The sequence below is a fragment of the Lipomyces doorenjongii genome (assembly GCF_038497915.1).
Source record: "Lipomyces doorenjongii strain NRRL Y-27504 unplaced genomic scaffold V1508scaffold_6, whole genome shotgun sequence".
Lineage (NCBI taxonomy): Eukaryota > Fungi > Ascomycota > Lipomycetes > Lipomycetales > Lipomycetaceae > Lipomyces > Lipomyces doorenjongii.
Window position 1 is genome coordinate 185,368 of NW_027118073.1, and position 19,919 is coordinate 205,286.

The window sequence follows — 19,919 nt, forward strand, 5'->3', positions numbered from 1 at the left end:
TGATTTGTATTTCTATAGAATAAAGTTGGAAGGACTCAAATAAACTGAAAACATACTTATTGTACACGATCACTAAACTATTTCTTGATGTAGGTATTCAGTATGCAATAGTCTTAGATGAAGAGTTGGCGGCCGCTTGGTACGCAGTGGTGGATTGAACAGGGGCAACTCGCATTGTGGTCTGCATGGGTTACGTAAGCAAACATTCCGTTACAGCGACTGAATATGGTCAAACAGTGGCATTGTCTCCTACAGTGACCTAAGGAACTACATATCAGGAGTATTACATCGGAGAATCAAAAACCGCAGTATATGTAGCAAATGATTGCAACTAAATCTATGTCCGAATTGCGGCATATTAACTCCACGTGTTGATCAGGATTTACATTATCAACAATATGACTGACAACAGCTCAACTAAATTAGGACACGACTCAACGGTCGTACCAGACAAATACGCTCCGCGGGAATCAATCGAGTTTACGAGTTCTAGCACAAGTCGGAGCGAGGATGCAGGAGATGCTACCGGCGGTGCCACCGAGCCTAGCATCAGCTGTCCCGCAGCCGACCTTAATGGAGATTCAGACGACGGTGAATCGGTCATGTCGTTTGACGCCGGAGATGCGAGGCCGAATGATTCTTCAGTTGAGATGGATCGGTCCGAAAGTGTCTTCACTTCGCTTGAGACGGAACCTGCTCTGAGTACTCAATCAGGAACTGCGAGAAGGGAGAAGTCTAAATTCAAGAGCAGGGATATGCCAGTAGCGGTTATCGAGACGGAAGAACTTCAAGGGGAGATACAAGGATTAATTGACCAGCTGGTAAGTTTGAATATTGGTATATGCGATGTATCACAACGTCTAAAATCTTCCATTAGGGCAGCAGATTTCATAACGCAGCAGCGGAGATGACAGCTAAAAGTTAGTCTCTGCAATGTTTCTCTGCGGAATAAGCGACTAATATTCTTTCTAATAGTGGACGAAATACTGCGGCGCATAGATGAGCTGGATAGGGTATTACATTAAATAACCTTGGGTGCGAAGTGTGAAGAGTATTATGGCGCATATGTGCTATAGAGGCTAATAGGAAACGGAAGACACCTATTTTATTGACTTAGAATATGGTATATCATATCAAGCTTGGATTACTCGGATATATCCCAAAATACAAATTTTCCGACCATAACTTTACAACTCATCTTTTTGCACGGGTTCCTCGTCAGTCAAAACCGGTTCCGATAACTTTCTAAGAATGTCCGACAAAATGTTTTTTCTAATCTGGAATTGGTCAAGCTTCTCTCTAACCATCGCGGCCTTTTGGATGATCGTGTCGAGACGTTTGACCTCAGATTCAAGATAGGATGAGCCATTCGCAGCAACCTTCTCGACAACCTTAGCGTAGTATTTTGAGAACGGAGCAACGGACTTGCTCGCAATATCTTTGGCATCCGCAATAGCAGTGGCAGCAGTCTCACCCGAGACTCCTTTGAGTGTCGCAATGACTTCTGCGAAATCTGAGTCAAGTCCTGCTTCAGTGTCCAAACCACCATCCGGAGTTCTATGTGTTCCAGCCTGGACATTGATGTACTTCACGAAATCCTCGACGGATCTACCGGAGTTGTAATCCAATGGCTGCGAGGTTCCCTTCGGGAACAGCTTAATAGTCGGGTAACCAGTCACGCCGTAATCCTGAGCAGTGAATTGAGCAGCCGGATCAGAAGTATCCATCTTCGCAATTACGACGTCCTTCTCTGGCGCGTACACATGTGCAAGAGTCTCATAGGCTGGTGCCATAGCCTTGCAGTGCCCACACCAGTTCGCAGTGAAGGCAACTAACACGTCCTTTGTGGGATCAAGAACTATGTCATTGAAATCATTATCTTTCACCATGACAACCGCAGAGGGTGGATTCTTTGGCTTGCCAGGAGATTTAAGACCAGTCTTTCCATTCACGAATTCCTGGAAAGCATCAAGGCTTCGACCCTTGTCGTATGGGATCGGATCCCCGCCCTTTCCGTCGAAAAACTTGATCGTTGGGAAGCCCTTGATATCATACTTCTTCCCAACCTTGCGGTTCACGTCCGCATCAATCTTGGCTGGCGATGGTAAGTTCTTGCATTCAATTCTAAAGCAACAGTGTGAAATGAATAGTCTTACCAATTTGGATCTTATCTTTCTTTGACACATAGGAGTCTGCCAATTCTTCATAGATAGGCGCCAAATTCTTACAGTGACCACACCAGCTCGCGTAGAACTAATACTCGATTAAAATTCTGCACTTGTTCTACTGCCGAATCATGTCTACTTACCTCGACAAGGGATGGCTTGCCACTGTTCACGATCAACTGGTCAAAGTTCTTCTCGTTCAGCTCCAAAACGTTGCTAGCAGAAACCGTGGCAAGAGCCACAACTAAGAAAGCAATAACGCGAATGAAACGCATTGTCTTGATATCTCAGTAGCGAACTCTTTCAGATTGGTTTGATCGCCTCTGTGTACGGCTATCACTAACGATGAGATACTTGGGACTACTTGGACATTTGTACACTCTTACGTGAGCTACCTACCGCTCGTCGGACTAAACCCTAGTCATCGAGTATTGATTATTCATAGAATCCGCACCCTCTTTCATGTCTACAATTGCAAATATAATCTTTAGCGCTAGGCCATCATCCATATGTAACTGTCCTAATACAAGTTGCTCGTCTCCTGGTCTCAATCGTGCGTTTAGAGGACAAATGACCTTTACTAATGACGTACCTTGGGCAAACGCCAGATCGCCAGATTCTGATGACACTTGTGTCACCTCCATCAGCACGTGCTGCTGAGATAAACTGGTAGTGTTTCTCAATTATTAAACAGACTGCAACTTCGAAAAAATTGGGCCATCAGATTAGGAAGATAACACACCTTTTAGTCGAGCCGACCTTTTCGACCTAGAAATGGCATTGAACTGGCCCAATTTGACTTTTTCCGATGAATACGCTATCCGGTCACAAAGGGACTTGACACTTAATGTGTCTATTGACCAGCTTGTCAACCTAGCGATCAATCTCAACTCAGTTCTTTTGGAGCCTTTGAACTATACTTCTAACACGTTGTCAAATTTTGCTACAATAGTAAGGAGAGGTGCCACTCGAGTATTTTTAGATATATACTGGAATAGTCGGACGCGTGTTTGGCAACTGTGTCCCTTCATCCCAGACAATTCATCATCAGCAATTAACGTGACTTCTTCGGATAGCAACGAAAATGCGATATTTGTGTACGATGGCAAGGCGTATACATGCGATACCACAATCACGTTTTCTAAGTTCTTGTCTGACGTCCTCAGAAATCAATGGATCTATAGCACCGACGACAACTTGAATGCTCAGACGATTGTATTGACCATGAATCTCCGGTCGGCAAAAGCTGCCGCGATTATCAGTATTGGCCACGAAAGATCTGTCACATCCAAGGTAAATCAGGCGACGACAAACATTCCCAATCTTCAATCAGGAAGCGCCACTTCAACAGCTAATACAGCTATCGTAACTGATAGCGATTCTGACAGCTTGGCTGTTCAGATAGACGACGCTTTGAGAAAATATGTGTATACTCCAGCAATGCTTAATTTGGATCGATCTAAAGCATTGACGTGGAATGACACTGCTGCGTCAAGCCAAGGATGGCCGTTGTTGGAAAACGTATTGCTTAAGGACTTCTATCGCGTTCTGTTTTCATTTGGTGATATTGAAGTGCCGAGGTCAGAATACGATACAAATTTAGATGCTGATTATATTTTCAGTAACGACGATATCCCTCATTCCGGTACTGGGGTGATCTCGTATACATCGAATTTTTCATCCTCGGAACTTGATTCTATGACTTCACCGGTGTGCACTCTCAACGACGGAAATGATATCTCCATTACATCTACTGGCGCAGTAGTTAAGCCATCGTGGCAAATCGCATCAGATACATCGGATAATCCGTTCTCTGCAGCGGCTATGCTTCAGTATATGAAATGCGGATTTAGTCCTGTGCTTAATGCGACACTAAGCTCTCCCAGCGACATTTTACAATATGTTATCACGGGTTTAGAGTCTAGTAGATGGTCATGGATGGCTGGACAGCCCACGGAACAGCTAGAGCCAACGCCGACTAATGGCGCAACTCCCATCACTGGTGGTTCCGGCGATGTCCGCCGGTGTGCTGCTCTGACAAAGAATGGATGGGCAGTGGAGAATTGCTACTCGAAATACAATGTCGCGTGCCGCGTGGCTAAGAGTCCTTACAACTGGACACTATCTCAAAAGAAAGTTTCATACTATGATTCTATTGGTGCCTGTACAGGAAATACAATACTAAGCTTGCCTAGGACAGCGCTTCAGGTATGTGCTGCAATTAACGGGACACCATGTAAGATGCAAAGCTGAGATGTATTTGTAGAATACTATGTTGCAGATACTGCGGCAATCTGACGTCGGCTCTGATCCTGTCTGGATCGATATGAATTCTATAGAAGTAGCGGTATGGCATACTGCAAATTTCAAGCACTGACAACACTGACATATTATAGAACTGCTGGGTATCTGGAGGTCCGGGAGCGTCATGTAACTATAATAGATCGCCTCGGGAGTCAATTGCAGTTATTGTACCCACTATTGCGGCAGTTGTTGTCGCTGTACTGTTAGCATGTAAGTTGTTTACACTTACAGATCTACACAGGAGTCTAACGATTGGTAGTGACATTGTGCTCGAAGCTCTTGGGATACAAACAAGTTAAAGCCCGGAGAAAACGACGGCGAATCGTTAAGAAGTTTGGAGAGATGGAATATGATGGAGTTCCGGTAAATGCACATTTGCAGGATCGCGCGTGAGACATGAGCTAATAGACGTGTAGTCGTGAACCTGAAATTTCTTGTCATCTCGTCTATAGATCCTGAGATTTCTATAGTCCTAGCACATACGTGGGCGCTTCGATATCTTTCGGGCCGATTCGCCTGTCGAATTTGCATGGAAGCGTTTCTATCTTCAAATGCTCGCAAAAATTGTATGATTGTCAACGCTACATGATCACAGCGACGTGGGAGTCGAAGATAAGCACAGTCGTTTCTTGATGCAGTTAGTTCCCTTGCGCGATATGCGGTAACAGGAACTACAGTACCCTCGTGATCTATAATCTCCAAATGTGAAGCTGAAGTTTAGCTTCAGACCGAATATTACTACTGTAGCCACAATAATGTAAGGGAATTCCCTTGCGACCGCTGTTAGGATATAGATCAATAGAAATTATTTGCAACCTCTAGCCGTCATATTGTTCACAACTAAATTCCAGCATTTACACAATTCTTATAACAATCCTAGATACCCTGAAGGCGAAGATCTCTACTATTTCTTAGGACTAAGTAATAATAAAAGGAAGGCTTAGGCAGCACCGCTCTTAATTAATTCGATAACTTCATCAAGCCCATCCTTCTTAAGGGACTCCTCGAGATAGCTAAGCATTTGATCCGAAATCTCCACCGGGGCATTTCGGCTAGTAATCCTTGAACCGGGATTGAATTCTTCGATAGGGGTCGGTACGTACGAAGCCATCCGAATATCATCTTCAGGGAGGGAAGGTTCATTGACATTAACGGTTACTCCGTCTTCGGGATCGGTATACTCCTGGACCTCGAACGCCTTCAAAATCTCCTTCGCCATTGCCGTGTAGTACTCGCGCCTCTCGGTGACGTAGGCAATTCTGCTCTTGTATTCTGGAGAGTGAAAATCAGTGGGAGCGGTGGCCTTGTAGAACGCTAATAAAGCAAAGGTCGCGACAGGTAAACCAATGACCCAAAGGTCTATTCCCTTGTAGTATTCTTCCGAAGTACCGGACGACGCATATCGCCTAGCAGTAGCCAATGAGCTGCCCGGAGCTCGGAACAGAGCACGAGTGAAGAGGGTCGTTCGAACAGTTCTGCTGAATGGCGGCATGCTGTTGAATATACTTATAAATCGTCTGAATCCAATTATTGCAAATGCGAAATACTGCCAATGGCGTGTGGTCTTGGTGCTTCTGCGTAGATGATTGATGAGGAGAACTAGTAGAGTGAAAACCGCCCAATCAGAGTTGCGTCCGTTTGGGCCGGTAACGTGATTTATCATTGGCCTTTGCCATAAAATGAACGAAATTGGGTTAGGGCTATGCGCCTCTCAACGAGCATCAATGTCTTCCGGTTGCCCGGGTAATGCTGGCTTGCACTTTTAACGTTAGACACGTAAACAAACAGCAAAGCATCCATCGGAATTCTTCAGCGTCTGCAAATTACATATTCTTTTACCATTGCTTTTCTTCCTTCTGTCATCGAACTTGGGAGCCAACGGTATCGCTGTAGGTGCAGCTTAATATATTGAAGTTTGGGTGAATTGGCATTGGGTGGCTTTTGTCTACGCCGAAATTGGGAATGTCATACTCCGATGCATTGTCGCTTCAGCGGCAGTTCAGTCAGCGGGAGATAGGTATGCCGGTTATATGTATATCATTATGTTGAAGTCGTTAATGACTGCTGACACAATTCAAGATATTGATTCGCTAGTCAACTTTTTAAGCTATTTGCGTCATGAATTTAAGCATCAGGCTGTCGAGGTTGGTTCAAATATTTCAAGTATTTCCGCTGGTCGGTGTGTCTAACAGATATTTAAAGCTTAAAGCTATCGAGATCTACTTTTTCTGTCTTATTAAAGGATCATTTTACCAAAACATTAAGGTTTCCCAATATTCTTTTGCTTGTTTGTGTCATCTTGTGAAAAGAATCTACTTTCAAGATCAGCCCAAGCTCCGGCGATACGCCAACGACGTGGTCCCAGTTTTAATTGAGAAATTGGCCGAGAATAGCAAAGTACACGATATTGCTCGGAAGGCTCTAACGGATTATTGGCGAGCGACTAGCCTAGAAGTGGAACGCTGTCTCAGGAAGGCCGGATTTCTGAACGAAAGCTTTATCGTGAGAGAGCAGACACTTAAATTTTTGTGCTCGCTACAGGCCGCGGAACCAAAATTTTCGCCGAGGACGTTACTATTTGATATTGTATCTACATTACGGGACCCAGTGGAATCAGTTCGAAGTGCTTGCAAAGACTGCGTGGTGGATCTTTACAAGTGTGTTCTGGAACATGTGTGTACTATATCTTTTCTAACAAGTCTGTAGGAATGCCGCTCTGCAAGCTATGACCGAGCTGAAGGCTGAAATACAGAATCAAAAAATCTCCTCCAACATGGCGTCAGAAGTCCTGTCAGCTCTGCGCATCCAGGAAAATATGGAAGAACCTAAAACGCCAGTCGCTCCATTTGAAGCGCCTGATGCGGCATCGAATGTCGACATGCCGTCAATGAAACGGACGCCACTAGCTTTACTTCCAGTACAAGCTCAAGATGAAAACAGAAATGTTCCATCTATGCCGTTAGGTGTAAGTCAGGCTGTGCCGCAGTCAGTCGAAGTATTTTTGCAGCAAATACCTGCGTCAGCAAACGACGATTTAAAACCAGCATTTGTTGCATCATCTAGTGATTTAGAAATACAAATGGAAGGGCTAATATCAGCATTTGATGGTAAAGAGACGGAGGCTAACTGGGCTCAGCGTCAGAAAAATATTATGATACTCAGGGAAATTATTCGTGGAAATGCTTATGAAGATCACGCAATCACATTTATTACATGCTTAAGAAGTCTATCAGGGGGGATAAACAAGGCTGTATGTTGAATCTTTCCTTTTGGATTTGAGCATCGAGGTAACTGGATGATGTAGGTGAGCTCTCTTCGAACCACGCTGAGCGCACATGGATGCAAATTGATTATGGATTTGGCAAGCACCGCGAAGAATGGTATCGATCCATTTGTGGATGGATTTATGCAGTCACTAGTGAAGTTGTCGTCCTCCACAAAAAAGATTGCCGCCCAGAACGCTAATTTTGCTATTATGTTATTACTGGGATACACGTCATTTCAACCGAGAGTGGCTGGCATGATATCCAGTGCGTGCCGAGACAAGAATGCCCAAACAAGGCTGTACGCGGCTGGATGGCTACAGCTGACTCTTATTGCACATCAGGCACATAAGACGATTATGGAAAGCTTTAACTGCGTGGAACTATTTGAGAATTGCATTAAGAGTGGTCTAGCGGACGCTAATCCAAAGGTTCGGGAAGCAGTGAGGCCTACGTATTGGGAGTTCCAGAGCATCTGGCCTCAGCGTGCTGCTGTGTATGTATCATTCTGTGAAATGTTTATCGTGCTGGTTGCTAATATTGCTTCTAGAATAATTAAGAACTTGGATACTATGGCTAAGAAAGCACTTGAAAAACTGAATCCAAAACCAGAATCCACAGTTCACAAGGCTGATGAGAAGAGGCCCCCATTACGTGGGATTGATCGAGTTGCATTAAAGAGCTGACAATATTGCGAGAATTGTATACGATTAATCATCATAGTTGGTAGAAGTTCTTTGTTGTAGCCTACGCTAATACATTGTATCCCATATACAAATGCCCGCATATTTCTATCCGATCTTATCGATTTTCATTAGACAGTGTTGAAATAGTGAGCTATAATATAACGACGGAGTGAAATAACCGCGGCGAAATCTTAGCAAATATGCTATCGAAAAAGAAGTACGTAAACGCCTGTCCACAATGACCTAACTACCTCCCGGAAATATACGCATATACTAATATTGACTTCATACACGTAATACCAGCCTGGCCCTCGCTCGACAAATCGTAAGTAACTTTCTGTCGTCACTAGAATTTACGGAGTCCAGATTTTAAGCTAATCAATTTAGCAACAACAATTCACCTCGACCGTCAGCCACTGCTCCCACTTACCAAGGAATCCCATGACCCAGTGCAGAGACTTATTCCGTCATTGCTGAGTCCAAGACAGCTAACCCGATTATCATGACCGCTAAGCGACGCGACCTTGTCGCCTCGCAACACGTCCCAGACCTACACCGTCGCTCAATTAGCATAGGATCGTTGCGAGTTTTGGCGATGTTAGTACGAACCTTGCACTCAAAATCGTCATAACCAGCGAACAACAGTCGACCAGATTGGGAAAATGCAACAGATGTGATTCCGCAATTAATAGAAGGAAGTGTGTACTTATTTAGCTCTCGATCTGCTCGAATGTCGAACAAACGGCATGTAGAATCGTCTGAACCTGTGCCAAACGCGTTGCCATCAGGGAAGAACTGAACGGCGTTGATGTCAGACAAGTGGCCAGCAAATGTCTGCACAACCTTTCCAACACGAATATCCCAAAGTTTCGCAAAACTGTCACAAGCGCCAGATACGAAGACGTTGGCATTTGTTGGATTTATGGAAAGAGACATAACATCACCTAGATGATCAGCAAACTCTTGAACTTTTGTCCCTGTGTCGATATCCCAAAGCATGCATGTCATATCGCCAGATGACGTGAGAATTCTGCGATCGTTCAAAAAGCGGCAGCATGATATATACCCTGCATGGGCAGCCAATTCTCTATGGGCACGGGTCGGACCTTCTCGGGACACTAGGGAATAGATTGAGCAGATGTTGTCCAAGCCACCACAAGCTACATAATTTCCAGACGGCGCATAAGCACATGTCATGACCCATGAAGATCTCAGAGGAATGGCATGCACTTTGTTCGCCGTATATGCATCCCAAATTATCAACTTTCCATCTTGCGAAGCTGACAACAGATGCCGCCGGTCGGTCGACCAGTGCATCGCATAGATCTTGGCCAGATGACCTTTCAGCGTCCTCCGAATCTTCATGTTTAACCGCGGCAAAGGGTCGATATCGGACGCCATCTTCTGCACTAGATTCAAGCTTCATTAGCGTCCGATTCCATCCAGTTGTATAGGGCAGGGAGCATACTATCGGTATCATTGAGCTCTTCTTTGCGTCGCTTGATCTTCTCCTTTAGCACCTCTGATTCCTGACGGAACGCCTGGATTTTGTCCTGGATATCTGCAGGCGCCGCCATCGTGGACTGCCGATTGGGGTGGAATGGAGGGGTGATGGTGTAGTGGTGGTGGTGCAGAGAGTGGAGAAGGACACAGCAGCGATGGATGCTATAGAAATGAGGCTCTGGCGTTGCGAGCGAGCCCAGTTAGTTGGGAGCGGAGGGTACCCGTGGAATTGGTTGCAGCAGAGCCCACAACATGCAGATCATTCCAAGCTTGCGTATCGGAGCTCTCTTTTGCCCTGTGATATATACATATATATGTTCGTAATGTGCCCAGAGCGTTAGTTAGGATCAAGCAATTACAGTACTGTCAACCGACTTATGCCAACCGGTCAGTACCATCGTGGTCACAATTTATGGTTCAATTTATCATATCCCCTGCAGCTCGTGCATCGGGGCAGGAGGAATATTGACCCGGGTCTTTGTGCCCGTCGATACGAGTTACTGTTCCACTCAATTGCGGATACGGCATAAACGTCATACCACCCACTTGCGGAAAATTAATTCACCCAAATGCACCATTTCCATTATCATTTTACAAGATATCACTCGTTAATTACATATCCAATTTCACGGCCACTAATACTCGCAATACTCTGTAATATGTCGGAAAGTACGAGCATGCAGTCTATAGGCACTCGGCCAGTCACGGTCGAGCGCGCCATACCAGTAAGCTATGATCTTGGCAACCTTTCCGTTTTCGACACGAATATGATAGATTCTGAAATCATGAGCTCGACAGACGAGGCAAAGAAGGAGGTCTACTTACAGTCTCTAGCCAGGGACTCTGCTCAATTGCTTGTTAATCAGATTTTGGCTCTTCCAGTTGTGACAGGCGGCCGGACAGGGGGTGACGTGAATCATAATGACGGCGTGTTTGTGAAGTTGCCAGATCCTACTACTCAGCTACCTCGAGAGAAACCTGTATGTATTTTTTGAACCTTTTGCATTCAAGAGTAACGAGGATTTGGGTTAACTGATTTGGGGTTAGATACCGGTTGCTAAGCCTCTTACGAAGTGGGAGAAATTTGCCAAACAAAAAGGCATCACTCCCAAGGGCCGCAACACTGGAAACTTGGTCTACGACGAGGCGAAGGGAGAATGGGTCAAGAAATGGGGTTATAAAGGCAAGAACCAGGAAGAGCCGTGGCTTGTTGAGATTGACGAAAAAGCAGCGAACGGAGATGGCGAGGAATCAGGAAACAAAGGCAAGGGAACGAAGAAATCAAAGAAGTAAATATGTACCGGTATATCGTAGGTGTATTTTTGCATGGCTTTATGGGGATTTAAGTTCACTTGTAAATATGGAGTTAGGATTCAAAAATTTGCCAAAAAGTTTTGTTTATGTCTTTCGCTGCATGCGTTCGATACTAACCGAAGAATTAATACATTAAAGTTAAATTATACGGAGCATCCAAATAAAACGACGTAAACAACCGGCGGTATATGGTCAAATTAACAAATTAATCCAAATCATATACAGATGCATATAATATGTCTACTCTACATATATCAACCATTTTATTGTGCCAAAATTGAAGATTTATATCAGACTTTCGTTTCTCCGCGTGCTTCGGGGCTGCTCACCGCCAATTGGTATCCTTGCCTCATCAATCACGGCAGCGTATTCATTGTTTCTTATGGATGACCGAGAAGCTGCGCCCAAGCATTGATCAACGTCCTCAACCATGCAGGAGAACAATTTGCTATCCATGCGCATTGTAGGACAGAGAATCAGCATCAAATTCGAAAGCGTCATCCGATTCTTGCCGCTTGCTGATGTGACGAGAGCAAAATGGGAGCAAAGGATTCGGAGAAAGTAGAAATTCTGTTTACAGTTAGAAGATGTCATTTCGGGATCCAACCCTGACACGTACATAGACAGGTAAGGTCGCAATAAGACGCTGAATGGCATCATACGGAACTCCCTCCGATATTTGAGTTAGAATAGCAAATAATTGAGGGGAGGGAGGTATCAGCGCCTCAGGTACTGCGCGCAGAAATCAGCAATTAGTCGAATCACAGGATATTATTAATGCAACGTACGTGCTCGAATATAAGCCTTCAATAGCGAAGCTATGGTATGGACATCATGAACTTCCGGTTGCAAGACCATCTCCCGGCCGTCTAGGCACATAAATTAGCCAATCGCAAGTTTATCAAGCAAAGCAAATCAAAGGTTAGCTTACAAAATGCAAATTCCTTCTTTAATTCTTCGATTCCAGAGACACTGCCGGATATTCTGTATAGCCCCTCCTCTTCTAAGCCATACTGATTTAGGAAACTGATCGGCTCTTAGCGAAATTCAAGGCAACCTTCAGCATTACCACTTACGTTATGCATCTTGTAACGATGCCTGGCACCCAATATCTACAATCATCTACGATTTTCATTAACTTTCCTCCAGTATATTCGACAGGTTGGCATCGTACCTCTGCCAACTTCGGGACGAGTCATAATAACGGCATCCCGCAAAGGCACTCCAAACACATCGCAGGACTTTGATGCGGAAGAAAATATCCTACTTTGTCGAAAAAATCCGACAATGGTCTGAGGTCGGCTAAGATAGCCATTGTTGCGTCGCGACCGGGAAATAGGACTGAGACGTGAAGTCGATGTCGAATGCTCGGTCACTTCGTCCTCAATGACAGTCGGCGGAATCTCTTCGTGATGAGATTTGACTGGAGATGGGGAGCAAGGAGATGATGCTGAGATGACTGAAGAAGTAGGTGATGACGTGGACGACGTAGATGAAGAGAAAGAGGACGCATATTCCTCGGTCATAGAAGGAGATATTGATGTCGAAACTACGGTAACTTTGCTGTTATTGAAGTGAAAGAGGGCACTTGCGCTACGCGTCATCTCCCTCAAACTGAATGCCGTAGATGAAGAAGTTTTGTGCTCAGTCTGAGGAAGTTGTCTGAAATCAGACCCCGCTTCAGGATTGGACAGCTGAGAACTCTTCTTGCTAGATCGATTCCATCGAAGATTCCGTCCTCGATCGAGAGATGACCTCATACGACCAAGTATATCGCGGCGCCGGGTCTTCTCCGACGGTGGGTTAAGAGAACGTTTTCCCGATGATGTCTCAACCATAGAGGCAATTGTGGACGAAGATGAGGAAGGCGACATTACCGTCGCGCTCACTGTAATCGACAGCTGATTATTCAAGGCGATATCGGATGATGATGACGATGACAGATGTGAATTGGACAGAGTAATAGAGATGGAGGAAGAAACTGTGCTGATGCTATTTCGATTTAACGAGCTCCGTTTATTGAACAGTGACTTGCGGTAGGTCGTGGCTTCATCTTTGAGATCTCCGAAAGTTCTTTGGTCGATGACCATCGAAGTTCGACGCGCGAATAGTGGATTCCGTCGTTGCGACATAGTGATTGATGCTCGTACGCGTGTATACCTTCGAATCTCTTCGGCAATCTCAACTTTGGGCACAGAAAATGAGCGGTATTTGTCTGAAGAAGATCAGTTTGTGTGTAACGAGTGGTACATAGAGAATTCCACGGCGAAGAGAACCTGAGATGTGGAAAGATACGTCTTTGGGGTCGGGACATCAAAAAGACAGTCGATCTAGGGGGTTGCCGAGTGTGCCCAAGCGAGTGCGCAGTTGGAATGTACAAAGCATTTAAGGGGGCATTTCGAGCTTGTATTATTGAGTTACCTGCAAACTTAAACGCGACGCGTTCTCTTGCATAGAAGGTGAGTTAACGATGCAAGGTGCCTAACCTTTGAAACCTAATCTATATCTGCAACCACCCTTATTTAGGTAGAGTTTTCCTAACCCCACTAACACAAGACCCCTCAATGCTAATATCTTCGAACCTGCCAACGCATCAGCTATATTTTCCTATAGCACGTGATACACCCTAACCCATCCCTGAGGCAGACCATAGGACTTTGACGGAGAGGAAGCCAACCTCCCATCAATTTCGTTTGGGCCAAATCAGCATCATCATTTCTTGACCGAACTGAGTTCTATTGTAATCATGCCGATTCAAGCTGTCAGGAGAGGAATATCAGTTATGCGAAATGGCGTTGGCGCATTTGTGCTACCTGTATGTGCCTTCTGGTCAGTGGAAATTTTTGACGGTCTAACGAAATCGTTACAGTGCAAGAAATTGACATTTAGATATTGCAACTGGGGTGGTAGTTCAGTTGGAATGAGGTACGAATATGTCGACTTATGTCTTAAAAGATTGCCGAAGAGAAGATGGCGGATGACTTACAAGCTATGTTTAGAAAATATTTGCATGAATACCTACAAATGCTAAGCGCGGCGAACCCCGGCATCGAGATGGAAGTTCAAGTGAAGAAAGGGCATCCTATTATTACAGGCGACTATAGTATGTTACACTTTAATATTACTACTGAGATAGTGGTAGTGCTAACATTGAGACAGTGAATGGTCGGCAGAAAGTTATTTGCGTTCGAAATATGAAACCTCACCAGATAGAACAGAAAGTCAAAATTCTACGAGACGCATCTGGTCAGAAATTGCGGAGAATGAAGCACCCGGTCTATTCAACAAATCAAAGTCCAAGAGGTATATGGAGTCCGTTCCATGTCCTCGAGCAATATAGATACAAAGTCTAAGGTGTATAGATACGGGGCGCGCGCCTGGCCGTAAAAATTTTTGTATATATTCCTTACTTTCTACAGTCATTGTAAATTAATGATCACGGGTGCATTTGGTTGACTCTACATGTGAATATCGTACACCACTCCGCAGGGATGATTAACGTCATCCAATTACTTCATATTTGCGTCTTCCGCAGCAATGCTAGTATAGACTGCGCCGGATCCTCCTTCTGAGCAATTTCGTCTATCCGTGTCACTGGTTCCGGTATATGCTGCCGAATACTTTTCTTCTGAAGTATTTTTTTGGGTTGGGTCAGTGCCGCGACTTGGTGATCATTTATCCACCTGCGAAGTAGTTTAATGAATGGAGCGACCATGTAATATTTCTTCGGATTCATTCCATTCTCCATAGCGGCGTCTGATTTGTTGAAAGTCGGTAATGAGCTCAACGTGAACCATTCAATTTTCTGGATCACTTGTTAGCAGCGTTAAGAGCAAATCATCAAAAGGTAGCGGACACTGATCTCTTTCCGTGTCTGTGGCTGAAATACGGTATCCATAGGCACCCCAACGACAACGTATAATCTCACTTGCTGTTCCCTCATCGTAAGTTCAATATAGTCCTCTTTCTTTAGCAGGGCTGAGACGTCGTAGCCGGTCTCTTCAATCACCTCGCGCACAGCGCAGTCCTCGTCTGATTCGCCTTGGTTAATTTTCCCCTTTGGAAATCCCCAACTTGCAGACGTTTTCCACCCTTTCACTAATATACATTTATCCATTTTCTTATTCAAAATAATTACGCCACGGACAGGCACGCGAGTCTTGTATTGAAGGAAGTGCGCAAACGCCTGGTCTTGCATGTCACTCCATTTCCGTAGCAAGGGGCAATGCGCGAATATTCGTGCTGTAAATTTCTTTTGTGAGAGTGATGGTAGTTGCGGATTTTCCGATCTTATAAAATCCTCGTAGAACCAATGCGCTTCTTCGATTTGGAAGCACACTCTCTACATTTCACGAACATATTAGTTGTACTGCAGGATGAAACCACTCACCACAACTTACCTCGACGGAAGCTAATTCTTCTGGCGGACAGTTTATAATAAATCGGACACACAAATCATCAAGAATCTCATCTAGAGATGCATGAGCAAAGTTGAATGCCGATTGAATCGGCATGATGACTAACTACATATAAGCCAGCCGCCGTATGTCTCTACTGCAAAGGTACTAGCGAGCAAAACTGATTGTCCCTTAGTCCAATACACAGTCAAGAAACAACAATCTCCAGATCAAACGATACCATGCATAAAATATAGCTGAGCTGAACAGTCGCTGTGCTTTACGTGTTCTGTCAGCTGAGATCATGAGCGGCCAAAATAGAAGTTGCATCTGATCTATGAGCTTCTGCATTTAAAGACTAACTGCCTATAACTCGTGGCTCTCACCATATACCCCTGAATATGCTAGTCCCTGTAAGTAGCACCAACGGCGTCAGTATGGTACCGGCCAGAATTGAAATTGTATTGTCCACTCTTCTGTTTGGTCAACGAATCTCTGATGACATATCGCAGTGAGGTTTGTTGGAGTTATGGTTGCTACTTTAGGAATTTATCTGTTCTGCATTCTTGGCGTGGCTACAATTGTCTGGGCGATCTACTTCTGCACGTACTGTTCAGATATCAACTTGTCCCTGCCACTGTCTAGCAATTTGTCGCAAACCAGGTCAACAGTGCGCAATGCAAATCAGCGTCCTGATGGAGAATTAACCACCAAAAGAGCAGCAGGCCAGTCTTCGTTATGCTATAAGATTTCCAGAGATGTTCGGTTGGTTTTATTGCGCTTGGGATTTTCTGGCTTGTCAGTACCTACGCATTCCGGCATACCATCGGGATGGCGTAAACGGGATGTTCCCTCATTGGTTGCTGGTGGTGTCCGTGACGCGGCAAACAGTTTGTTACATGACGCTTGCACGATAGCATGGAAACCTGTCAAGTCAATTCTGTCATCTACTGGCGGTTCCGCTCTCCCGCTTCATGACGCCAATACGCAATCTTCATCCGACCAATGGGTCGCGAGCCCAATTATTGCTGTCATGATCCTAACTATTCTTATTCCATTTCGGTGCCTTAGATTAGTGTTCGTCAGAAGCGCGGAACGTTTCTGTGAATTCTTGGAACTGTTGGACAGTGAGTACGCAACCATCCCGACTCATCAATTGACAAAGTATCCCCGCGCGACGCAGCTATACCGCAGACTTGATGGGTCTCGGGCTACCCGGGATTCAGGTATCTCCACCCGTTCCACGTTTAAATATACAGCTCGATATCTTCCAGTCGAACCATACCGCCGCGATGCGGCATTGGCGTCTGTACAGTCTGGGTTCAGCGCGAGTAAGTCGTCGGAAAATATGAATATGAGCGTACCGTTGCGAAACAAATCAATCGCCTTTGAAGAACCAATCTTGTCGTCGATAGGGAAGAACAGGAATGAACCGAATGAAGTGACCTTTGTCGCTTGATCGAAGCTGGTCCTGTGGAAGTGTGGTTTTGTTTGGCGTTGTTTTGCAATTTGAAGAGACAATTTGGATTATATTGGTGCGGTACTACAGCCGCATATTGCAATTTGGGTTTCTTGTACTTTTTGAGATTATTTTCTAGGTGTCATCCGACAATGTTTGGCAGGTGCTAATGAAGATCATGATTATGGATGATATCGCAAGCATATTTAATCGAACGCATCCCGAGTCCCAAACGCCAAATGGAATCATTGAACCACTACCAACGTTGTACAAAATAGTTTCCAATTATTCACTGTAATTCTGTGATATTCAACTTCATTCGTTACAGACGTGTATACATTCTAACATATCACGGGCCCGGATGTGTAATACTCCGGCGTCTTCGTCGTTGATGCCGATGTTGATCATAATCATGTCGTCCAACCAACCGTGGTAGTATCTATTCACCAACGGATTCTGAGTAAAGGACTGTCCTTCTATGGGACGCTTGGCCATCAGAGGATGGAGAAGACTATCAACCGCCTTGTTTTTGGGCGCTGGAGGCGCGGTTGGCTGACTTGACGCACTTGACGAGATAACAGTCGAGCCGGATGTGGTCAGTGACGTGCTTAACGATGCTGTAGCGGAACTACTGAGAGCATTTGCGGCTGACTCTGAAGCGACGCCGGTATCGACCTTATCTGGCGGTGTCGCGCGCTTGTGTAGCAGCGTTCTCTGTCTTTTCTCCCCCGTTTCCGTCTCGTCTGCATCTTCTCCATTCATGTTCCCCGACATCACATGAGCCATTCTTCTCTCTCTTTCCTCGACTTCCTCGAAAAACCAATGACCGCCGTGTACAGTCTCATTCCAATCCTCATGCTGCTGATAATGCTCATGATCCCAGGTCATGCTGACAGAATAAAGCATGACGTTCTCATCCGTTCCCGCGTACATCAAATTGCCAGTCCGGCCGATTATATTAAACGGTGCCGTAGCATTCATGATAATCGCATATCGTCTATAAAACAGCTCTAATTTATTTTGATACTTCATGTGCATCAGCTCGATAATAACAGTGTTATGGATTGTTGGTATACAAGGAAAGTCGCACAATGTGACCCGCAGCGAATTCGTGGCTTGATGGATGTCATTTGCTTGTTGTTTGCGGCCAAGTCGTTTCTTCAGTGACGATACGCATTTCTGGATCCCGGGCGTCGCAATGTTGACTTGCTTCTCAGGCGGCAAGGAAACAGCGGCGATTGACCGCTGCTCTGTCTCGTGCTGAACGTACTCAACGTTGGATTCGTCCCACATCAGGAACCAGTTCTTTTCTACCTCATTGTATTGTGGGCGCGGAAGTTCCGTAAGCGTTTTGAATCTAGACAATACATTAGCACTCCCTCAATCGTTATTAAAGAAGATGAGACGTACCTGATAGGAACACCATGGAGCTTCATCTTCCAATTCAATCCGGGAACTACAGCGCGCAGATCAATAACGAACTGGTTCATACAATTCGACAACCCGTTTGTGCCTACAACCATCAAAGGCTCACCCAGGGGTGAGAACAGGACTCGGGGGTCCGTATGGCCCTGCTTGAGAGCCAAGTACTTGTGTCGTTTGCACAGCCCGGCTTCAGTGGCCCACTCGTCCAAGTTCAGCAGCTTCTCCTTTTCCACACACGCGAGCATTTTGCGACCGATGACCGGCGTGTCTGCCCAGTCCATCTCACACCAGACAATTTCATGATGAAATAACAACTTCTGGGGAGACTGACGTGCAAAACCGATGTATGGATGCTTATATCCTTTCGGGAACGGTAGGATATTGGGGTTATATCGTGGAGCCTTTGGCGAGCGACCGAAATCCATGCGTGCTAGAGTGCCTTCGTCAACCACGGCCGAGACAAGGTAATTCGCACTGGACTCCTTGTGTCGGGAGTTCGAGCAGTACCGAAGCAAGCTGAGTGGTGACTCATGGGCAGCGAGCTCGCGTGTCAGGTTAAGCTGCGCCTGAAAATTCGCGCGCTCCTGGGTCCTGAGGTCCGCATGATGTTTCGATTCTGAACTTTGAGAGTCTTTAGCAGACGGCGTCGTTATCACAGGATCTATACCTAACCAGCCCCAGTATCTGCCGAGAGTAAAAATCACGACAAAGAAGATGGAGACTAGTAACACTAAGCGCATAGTCCTCTTGAGGCGCCGACGGAATTTCAGAGATGCAAGCCATGTAAGCCAAATATGCCGTGGACGAGAGGGTTGATTGAATTGAGGTGATTGGCGCCTAAGTTGGAGAAACGCATACTTGGTTATATATCCGGATGACATGGACCCCAACCGCGGAGAAGCCGAGGACGGCGAGTTCAATGGCAGCGGATGATCGTCCATACTAGCAGCAACAATTCCAAGCCGTGAGGAGCAGACGGAGCTGGGGACATGGACAGACTGAGCAAGGGTGCTGCTCGCTGGGTGCTGCGCATCTTAATTGCGCCCGCCGTTGAATATTAACTGGGCGTGCGGCTCGAAATTAAAACGGCAAGCGCACAACCCACTAGCATGATCTTCGAGGAGCAATCTCTTAGCCCGGTAACTCTACGATAATAGTATTGTTGAACATGGCGAACCGCAAGATCACTCAAAGTGGAATAGCGATCTCTTTTTCTTCGCAATTGGCGAGTCGCAGGTTCTATTAGTGTTCATTTCTTCTCATGATATTAAACTTTATTCTCAGCATCGGCAGGAACGGTGCAGACACCCGTTGTTGACGACGATATCAAGCCGATTGTTGCCAACAGCGCATGCTCTATAGTGCAGTGTCACTTAATTCAACGTACATCAACCTGTTCATAC

The 19,919-nt window shown here is 45.4% G+C and overlaps 12 protein-coding genes across 12 annotated transcripts; 6 read left to right on the forward strand and 6 right to left on the reverse strand.

Annotated features, from left to right (window-relative positions):
- Positions 1 to 98: 98 nt before the first annotated feature.
- Positions 99 to 1,302, forward strand: V1508DRAFT_437334 (uncharacterized protein). Its single transcript, XM_066942141.1, has 3 exons — positions 99 to 821; positions 878 to 920; positions 976 to 1,302. The coding sequence occupies exons 1-3, from the start codon at positions 399 to 401 to the stop codon at positions 1,023 to 1,025; spliced, it is 516 nt and encodes a 171-aa protein (XP_066798019.1). The 5' UTR covers positions 99 to 398; the 3' UTR covers positions 1,026 to 1,302.
- On the reverse strand, positions 1,188 to 2,440 carry V1508DRAFT_349429 (thioredoxin-like protein; the record flags this gene model as incomplete). Its single annotated transcript, XM_066936759.1, has 3 exons — positions 1,188 to 2,095; positions 2,157 to 2,253; positions 2,309 to 2,440. The coding sequence occupies 3 exons, from the start codon at positions 2,438 to 2,440 to the stop codon at positions 1,188 to 1,190; spliced, it is 1,137 nt and encodes a 378-aa protein (XP_066798020.1).
- A 400-nt stretch (positions 2,441 to 2,840) lies between these two features.
- On the forward strand, positions 2,841 to 5,290 carry V1508DRAFT_410885 (uncharacterized protein). Its single transcript, XM_066939380.1, has 5 exons — positions 2,841 to 4,373; positions 4,432 to 4,512; positions 4,562 to 4,679; positions 4,729 to 4,832; positions 4,886 to 5,290. Exons 1-5 carry the CDS (start codon positions 2,940 to 2,942, stop codon positions 4,889 to 4,891), a joined length of 1,743 nt encoding a protein of 580 aa, XP_066798021.1. The 5' UTR covers positions 2,841 to 2,939; the 3' UTR covers positions 4,892 to 5,290.
- V1508DRAFT_410887 (uncharacterized protein) lies at positions 4,997 to 6,087 on the reverse strand. The gene has a single exon (XM_066939381.1). It carries the CDS (start codon positions 5,959 to 5,961, stop codon positions 5,410 to 5,412), a length of 552 nt encoding a protein of 183 aa, XP_066798022.1. The 5' UTR covers positions 5,962 to 6,087; the 3' UTR covers positions 4,997 to 5,409.
- Positions 6,088 to 6,242: 155 nt separating this feature from the next.
- On the forward strand, positions 6,243 to 8,585 carry V1508DRAFT_410891 (clasp N terminal-domain-containing protein). Its single transcript, XM_066939382.1, has 6 exons — positions 6,243 to 6,486; positions 6,549 to 6,613; positions 6,672 to 7,126; positions 7,176 to 7,719; positions 7,774 to 8,228; positions 8,283 to 8,585. The coding sequence occupies exons 1-6, from the start codon at positions 6,432 to 6,434 to the stop codon at positions 8,416 to 8,418; spliced, it is 1,710 nt and encodes a 569-aa protein (XP_066798023.1). The 5' UTR covers positions 6,243 to 6,431; the 3' UTR covers positions 8,419 to 8,585.
- A 242-nt stretch (positions 8,586 to 8,827) lies between these two features.
- On the reverse strand, positions 8,828 to 9,995 carry V1508DRAFT_349451 (WD40-repeat-containing domain protein; the record flags this gene model as incomplete). The annotated part of the gene is made up of 3 exons (XM_066936761.1): positions 8,828 to 8,968; positions 9,028 to 9,827; positions 9,887 to 9,995. The coding sequence occupies 3 exons, from the start codon at positions 9,993 to 9,995 to the stop codon at positions 8,828 to 8,830; spliced, it is 1,050 nt and encodes a 349-aa protein (XP_066798024.1).
- Positions 9,996 to 10,281: 286 nt separating this feature from the next.
- Positions 10,282 to 11,373, forward strand: V1508DRAFT_410895 (ribosomal biogenesis regulatory protein). The gene is made up of 2 exons (XM_066939383.1): positions 10,282 to 10,901; positions 10,969 to 11,373. Exons 1-2 carry the CDS (start codon positions 10,491 to 10,493, stop codon positions 11,212 to 11,214), a joined length of 657 nt encoding a protein of 218 aa, XP_066798025.1. The 5' UTR covers positions 10,282 to 10,490; the 3' UTR covers positions 11,215 to 11,373.
- A 72-nt stretch (positions 11,374 to 11,445) lies between these two features.
- V1508DRAFT_243103 (Rho GTPase activation protein) lies at positions 11,446 to 13,487 on the reverse strand. The gene is made up of 6 exons (XM_066936366.1): positions 12,410 to 13,487; positions 12,312 to 12,357; positions 12,167 to 12,261; positions 12,024 to 12,104; positions 11,855 to 11,967; positions 11,446 to 11,805 (listed from the first exon to the last, which is right to left on the reverse strand). Exons 1-6 carry the CDS (start codon positions 13,365 to 13,367, stop codon positions 11,521 to 11,523), a joined length of 1,578 nt encoding a protein of 525 aa, XP_066798026.1. The 5' UTR covers positions 13,368 to 13,487; the 3' UTR covers positions 11,446 to 11,520.
- A 302-nt stretch (positions 13,488 to 13,789) lies between these two features.
- Positions 13,790 to 14,939, forward strand: V1508DRAFT_410901 (mitochondrial 54S ribosomal protein mL43). The gene is made up of 4 exons (XM_066939384.1): positions 13,790 to 14,050; positions 14,105 to 14,160; positions 14,235 to 14,338; positions 14,395 to 14,939. Exons 1-4 carry the CDS (start codon positions 13,982 to 13,984, stop codon positions 14,586 to 14,588), a joined length of 423 nt encoding a protein of 140 aa, XP_066798027.1. The 5' UTR covers positions 13,790 to 13,981; the 3' UTR covers positions 14,589 to 14,939.
- Positions 14,490 to 15,923, reverse strand: V1508DRAFT_437343 (Dcp2, box A domain-containing protein). The gene is made up of 3 exons (XM_066942142.1): positions 15,636 to 15,923; positions 15,092 to 15,577; positions 14,490 to 15,040 (listed from the first exon to the last, which is right to left on the reverse strand). Exons 1-3 carry the CDS (start codon positions 15,747 to 15,749, stop codon positions 14,750 to 14,752), a joined length of 891 nt encoding a protein of 296 aa, XP_066798028.1. The 5' UTR covers positions 15,750 to 15,923; the 3' UTR covers positions 14,490 to 14,749.
- On the forward strand, positions 15,830 to 17,345 carry V1508DRAFT_410905 (uncharacterized protein). Its single transcript, XM_066939385.1, has one exon. The coding sequence runs from the start codon at positions 16,162 to 16,164 to the stop codon at positions 17,089 to 17,091; it is 930 nt and encodes a 309-aa protein (XP_066798029.1). The 5' UTR covers positions 15,830 to 16,161; the 3' UTR covers positions 17,092 to 17,345.
- Positions 17,250 to 19,556, reverse strand: V1508DRAFT_410906 (uncharacterized protein). The gene is made up of 2 exons (XM_066939386.1): positions 18,502 to 19,556; positions 17,250 to 18,448 (listed from the first exon to the last, which is right to left on the reverse strand). Exons 1-2 carry the CDS (start codon positions 19,455 to 19,457, stop codon positions 17,407 to 17,409), a joined length of 1,998 nt encoding a protein of 665 aa, XP_066798030.1. The 5' UTR covers positions 19,458 to 19,556; the 3' UTR covers positions 17,250 to 17,406.
- Between the last annotated feature and the right edge of the window lie 363 nt (positions 19,557 to 19,919).